Source organism: Fulmarus glacialis, unplaced genomic scaffold (genome assembly GCF_000690835.1).
Source record: "Fulmarus glacialis isolate BGI_N327 unplaced genomic scaffold, ASM69083v1 scaffold47258, whole genome shotgun sequence".
In the NCBI taxonomy this organism is placed as follows: domain Eukaryota; kingdom Metazoa; phylum Chordata; class Aves; order Procellariiformes; family Procellariidae; genus Fulmarus; species Fulmarus glacialis.
This window is the reverse complement of record NW_009231039.1, coordinates 1-6,512: the sequence shown is the minus strand read 5'-3', so window position 1 is coordinate 6,512 and position 6,512 is coordinate 1. Positions and strand designations below refer to the sequence as shown.

Below are 6,512 nucleotides of genomic sequence, written 5' to 3'. Positions count from 1 at the left end.
AGGAACCAGTTTATTACAACAAAATGATAACATCAGCATCTTCTTACTGAAGAAAAGGTGCGCAGAGCATGGGAAAGAGCAAAGAATATCAGCATGAGTAGCACAAATATGCTGTAATAGTAACAAAGATACACAAACATGGGAACCGACTACCCAGAGGAGTTGTAGAACTTCTAGCCTTGGAGTTTTTAAGACCCAGCTAGACAGTAACATGGCTGACGTGATCTAGTGCTAGCAGTAATCCTCTTTTGAGTGGGAAGTTAGACTAGAGACTTGCCAAGGTCCCTTCCACTTGGCATTCCTCTGGTTCTCTAAACCATCTAGCAAGGTTGTAGTACACAACTGGGAGAGAGGAAAAGAGGCTTGTCCTGATCTGTGACCGGGGCAATCTTAATTCCCTCCGATGCATAAGCCAAGACATGCCTGATCTGCACCTATTCATCATACCCATGTAACCAGCCTAAACAGATCCTTTATGGAGGCTGGCCAATTCCTTTGCCAACATCGAGGAACACATATCTACGGACTAATAGCTTCCGTTTTCTTGAGGAGAGGCAAACAACTGTAATCATTTTTTAAATATACCAGCATGCTGCAAGCTGGATTAACTGTGCAACAGAAGTGTTACAGACAGATAAAATGTTGAAAGCAAGAGTTCAAAAGGAGTTCGTAATAATCATCAAAATCTTGGATGCAGTGGAAACAGCAGCTTGTTTGGTTCAAGTGAAAATGAAAATTTCACCACACTTCTAGATTTTAAATTTTAATATATTTAAACTGGGTGAATGTGCTCTTACTGTTAGGTTTTTTAAGTGTTAAAGATTTAAATGAGTACAGCTAGGTGTTACAATAAATACCAGGCTGCATGGTCTCTTATAATAAAAATCACATTTTCCTCATTAATTCTGTAGCTCCTACCCTATTCAAACATGCAACATTTAAAAGTCTCACTAAAAGGAAATTCTTATTATCAGTTCTTAACAGTCATAACTTGGTGACTCCTATAGCACAGTCATTTTGCTGTTTTAATACTCCATGATACACAATCACAGCAGCAACAACAGAATTTAGGTAGGTAGTGAAGCAAAAACTGTGCAAGTTTAAAATGCACTTTATGTTGCATATTTGAATTTATTCTTCAAATGTTAATATAGAACAAACATCTGGTCATGATTGTCCTCATCTAATTTTTTTGTCTTATTTCTATTTTAAGCCATTAGCAGCAGAGGAGCCAGTAGCCTAATCTACAAGAACTGAGCTGTAGAGTATGTTGTCAGTAAGTTGATGCCTGAACTGTTTGGAACAGTCTTAGTGTGCTCTAGATTACCTCCTTAATTACGGAAAGCCACCTTCTATAAGTGATATAAATTCCAGGCAAAAACCACTTTGCTTTTACTTTAAAATACACAAAATAGCAATGGTTTTAGAAGAACTTTAATGGAGGATGGGATTTTCAGAGGATCCAGGCACACCTTCCAGCCGCCCTCTCCAGAATTTCAGCCCGAGATGAACACTTAATTCCTTTGAAGCCTTTGGAAGTGTTGGCCTGATGTCTTCTCAGCTGCCCCAGAATGACTTATCTATTTGCAATTATAGCAGCTGCTACGCAGCCCGTAGGAATAACAGTTACACTGATACCTGTTAAGAACAGTGACTGCTTCTGCATCATCCTTACAAGTCAGCAACTTCTCCATGTTGTATTCCAGCACTGCAAGACCCAGCTGCAAGATTGCCTTTATTCCATCATAGAAGAAACAGTCCACCACATTGACTGCACTTTCAATAGGCAGCACACTGATAAAAAGGGTAAGGAACCAGGAGAGAGAGACCGAGGAGAAAAAAGTCATGTCCGTCATGTGGTCTGTCAACTGAGGCAGATGAACCCTGATGAGCTCCTCAAACACTGCCTGATCTACCAAGGCACCTGCAGGGGAAGGATAACAAAACCACCACCCAAATCTTAATACAGCGAAGTATACTTTTCTCAGAGCACTGGCCAGAAATAAAGCCCCCGTCCTAACGCAACTTTGTTGTAAAACCAAACACAGGCCTAGCTGCATGGAACCATTACCTTCATTCCCTATGCTGGAAGCTATGTCCTTTATGCATGGGTCCAGAGCCTTGCTGCATGCTGTAAAGTGTGTTAGCACTTTTGTGAGTGCGTGGCTACTTCCAATGATTCTCCTGACAGCCGATACACCCTCTCCGCAATTAGAGAGAAACTTCACATCTAATTTTCCTCTAGCATATACACCTGCAAGTACTGAGCATGAAATCAAAGACTAAGTCTGGACCTGGAGTAACTCTTTTTCCTTTATTTAAACCGACCAAGTTTTAAATAAATAGTATGAATTGCAGTTATAATTCCAAAAGAACAGTATAATAGTCTAATTTACTACTTCCTGAGTAGTTATGCCTAAAGTAATGACAGTATCTGAAAATCATATCCACTCCTGCTTAAGGAGGAGTCTTGGGATGTTCTCTGTAACTTCCATTTTCTACTTCACAATACTGAACCAAATGCAACACTTTCTCTCCACTGTTCAGCATTCAGCAGCTCATTCCTTACATTTGTTCTTAATGAATGATCATTTACATTCAATTCTACATAGATAAAAAGACAGACGGATGTTACCAATGATTCGACGATTGAAATAATCGGGTAGCATCCTTTCACACACAGCAACCAAAAGCCAGAATGCTTCCTCCTCTTTAGCATACAGCAGAAGTACTGATGTCAAAATATTCATTGCCTGTAACATTTAAACAGGAAAGGAAGCATTTACACGGAAAGATGGTGAAAACACACCTGTTGTCATTTGCTAAAATTTACATTTCTGAAAGCATTTTACAGCACGTTTTTAGAGTGCTAGGATAACCTACAGCCAGTATCAGACTTTTACCTCCATACTATTAAATACAGAGCATAGTATTTAAACTACATAAAAATATTTTTAAGTGCTAAAAGTCTAGTAAGAATGCAAAGGCATACATGAAGTGGACCTGACAGCATTTATCAACAAATTCAAGTACAATGTAAAAACTCATGTTACATAGTGGGATGAAATAAGCAAAGTAAGTGAACCGCTGAGCAAGCAACCATGACATATTTATGTGATTGATTTTATGAGGTGCCACTACAGTGCCCTCATGAGCTAATATTTAGACAATCAATACTAAGAGTCTCAAAACTGCTTTACCTGACAATATCCAATTTGGGGATTCCTGTATGCATAAGCTGTAAGAACTCTCCTGAGTGCAGAAATTCCTGTGTCACTTTGAAAAGCAGGATGCTCAGGTAAGGAGCGACGTAAATCTCTTTCAATTTCATCAGTAGCTAAAGTGCATGTTCCTAAGGACTTTTCCACCAACTCAGTGTAATAACCAGGGTTGGATGCCATATCATTTACAGCACCTGCCAATACATTGTATTGCACAGTATTAGAGGACAACAGTAAAGTATCTACATGATTGTCTGCGATTTGTATAAAAATTTTTGGAGATTCATGAGGTACCTCATGAATCTCCAGATGTTACTGCAGTAATGTATCAGAGTAATTCTACTGAAATGAATGGAATTACTCTGAAATGAAAACAGCAAAGCGAAATAAAATAAGGCTTGGAGGAAATCTAAGTCACTTTTCATTATAAAGTTGATTTTGACTTACTCTTTTGTTTCATTGCAGGGGGGGGAGCTTCCTTTCACCTACAATTTTGCCCAAGTTTTCTAGCAAACACAATACCTTTTCATTTGTAGAGCTGGGAACAGATTAGAAAAACTAGGCAAAGGACTGATATTTACCTAATTAATTCCATAACTTTTATGTCAACACTTTCAAAGTCAGAGATATCAGTCTGGTAACAGAAGCATAAATGCCTATGTAAATGCCCAAAGACCACTAGCAAGGATAAATCCATGTTCACATGTCCTCAAAAGGAACTACCATACAGTGGGCTGAATGAAGAGTGTAAAATGCATTTGTTATGATAAACAGATCCTCTGGAACAGCAGAAAGCTCTGCCCAGGAGAACACAGTGAGTACAGCTAGCAGATAAGGTCCTGGGTGGCTCCTCAAAATCTGCAGCTCATTTTCTGAATCTGACCTGATCAAGTCAGTGGCTGCTGCTTTCCTAAGTGTTTCAGTGAATGGGAATAGAAAGCACACAGAGGTGTTGTAAGGCAGTGTCTTAATTCCTTGGGCCTCCATTTCCTCAAGTTAAGTGTTCTGACACAGGTGTGTTCTACAGAAGAAAGCCACAAAAGCACATTCAGAGCTTCGGCAAGAGTTCCTATATGTGTAAGGAAGTCCACAATTCCTGTACCTCTCACTCTTTAAACCAAGCAACAGCGTATAGCAAAGAGCTGCCAATAACTGGGGCCAAATTCTCTGCCAGGAAAGGATTTTTTTTTTGTGTCTGGTAATGCTATCCTCTCAGAAAGCTTAAATCAAAACAATTGAAACACAGTCCCACAAACATGCTTTTCTTTTTAGCAAGTAAAGAGGCTTTGCTGAAACTGACTGTCCCCTGGAACAGCATGCATTCTTATTGTTATTTTTCAGTTGAGTTTGTTGCAAAAGAAGCAGATGCAGGTTTAGTTTGAATCAATGCAAAACAAAATAATAGAGAAAATTATCCCGTTCATCATTTTGAAGTGTCTTCAGAAAGACTTGGATAAATTGCCAAAGGTAAGAGCATTTTTTGTCAGACTACGTTCAGTCAGTAACTAGAACATCCCTACAGCAGAGTCCACAAAATTAATCAATTATACTTGCTACGCAATACCTGAGAAGAGTAGCCAAAGCTCTCCTCTTAATGCCTCTGGGATCCCTCTTACAACTAGGTCTCGAGTCTTCTTTGTTCGAAACATACTGACACCATGTCCACGTTCGACAAAGAGGATGTTCCAGGACTGTTCTTTCATTTTTTCTTTCAACTATGAAAAGCAGAAGACAACAAGCATTAAGTATACTGAAAGATCTTCCTCATGTTTCAGAGAACAGAACCAAATTTTTCTCTCAGTTATATTGGTATATAAACTGGAAATGACAGCATTGGCATCGATATTGATATGTGAAATGAATGCTGACACAAATCAGAACAAAGTCTAACCTGTGCATAGTATAAGTTTGGCGTACAATGCAATCTCCTTCATGACATACTATTCTTTGAAGTATATTATTACAAGAATGTCTATACTAGATCAGACAAAAGGTAAATCTAACCCAGGATCCCATCTGACAGAAACCGACAGCAAGTGCCACAGGACAGTAAGGTCAAGCAAACATCTGCAAAATCCTCTTCCATCCTCCAGCACAGGCACCTCCTCAGCAGAGGCAATCTCTCTGAATTTAACAACACACAGCAGATTTTCCCCTGCAAATTGCCTTCTGAACCCAGACAAACCTGCCGCCTTCTAACTTCACTTGAAGCCCCCTTATTGCTGTATTAAGACAGCAATCACTCTCTTTCACCTTTTTCAAGCCACTCCTAAGTTCAACTTTTTCCTTACTTCCCACTCAAGAATGATTCCAACCGTAAACAGCAATAACTGTATGCAAGCTGGATTTTCATTTTAAGAGAAGTCATCACCATCTATTTGTATATTTTATTGTTCACTATTCTGCTAAATTTACTTTTTTCAAAAAAATCAATAGGTAGACAGCCCTATTTGTTACCTCTAGATTGAACCATTTGCAACTTTTGACACCACATCAGCAAAAACTACATTATTATCAAAGGACCACAAAGCACTAGGGACTTAAAGGGAGTGAATGAACAGTGATAAAGCAGTAAGACAGCTAGCCAGTGCAAGGTGCAACTGTGCAGACAAATTCTGCCATCATAGTTCTCCTGAAGCGTTCCAAAAATGCATTGCCAGCATAACGGATAAGAAAATTCAACATTTGATATAATTCCTATGGCAAAAAATTAGAGGTACATTAAAACTTCCTCTTGTAAGATTCTTTTTCAGCTATTTCCATGTAAATATATATATATGTTTGTATGATACATACATACATACAAACAAATTTGCTTATTTTAACTTGGCCGATTTTAAAATATCCCATTTTTTTGTTGCTGCTTTGTGATAAACAGTGTAACATTTTCTTGGTAAAGGGTAAATCAATAGAAGAAAGAAAAAAGATTACATTGAATGAAAGCAGTAGAAAAGACAACCAGGAAAAATAGGGTGAAGAGAAGGTTCAGATTGCGTATGTGTGGTAGCAGGTTTCTCTGTGCTCTTTTGAGAGCTCTTAACAAACTATGAGAAAAAGTATTTGACCATGATGGCGCAATGAAATCAAGCAAGTGATTACTTGCAAAGTCAACTCACTGTCACAGGTATCTGCTTAATTATTCTGATAAATTAACATACTTTGATTTCAACATATCTATGAACTGTTCTTTGCTAACAGCAATAAAAATGTACTAACTCTGTTACAGATGAAATAATATCTCATAGAAACTCAACAGGCAAAATAGGTTGCTGTCGTGGTTTAACCTGGCAG

The 6,512-nt window shown here is 38.4% G+C and overlaps 1 protein-coding gene across 1 annotated transcript in view; it reads right to left on the bottom strand.

Moving 5' to 3' along the window:
- Positions 1 to 4,936, bottom strand: part of LOC104081610 (TBC1 domain family member 8B-like) — a gene marked incomplete at its 5' end in the record, with an annotated part of 13,941 nt that extends 9,005 nt beyond the window's left edge. Inside the window, 4 exons of the mRNA XM_009584434.1 lie at positions 1,639 to 1,924; positions 2,636 to 2,753; positions 3,201 to 3,415; positions 4,786 to 4,936. Coding sequence (XP_009582729.1) covers positions 1,639 to 1,924; positions 2,636 to 2,753; positions 3,201 to 3,415; positions 4,786 to 4,936 — 770 coding nt within the window. The remainder of the gene's footprint in view (positions 1 to 1,638; positions 1,925 to 2,635; positions 2,754 to 3,200; positions 3,416 to 4,785) is intronic.
- Between the last annotated feature and the right edge of the window lie 1,576 nt (positions 4,937 to 6,512).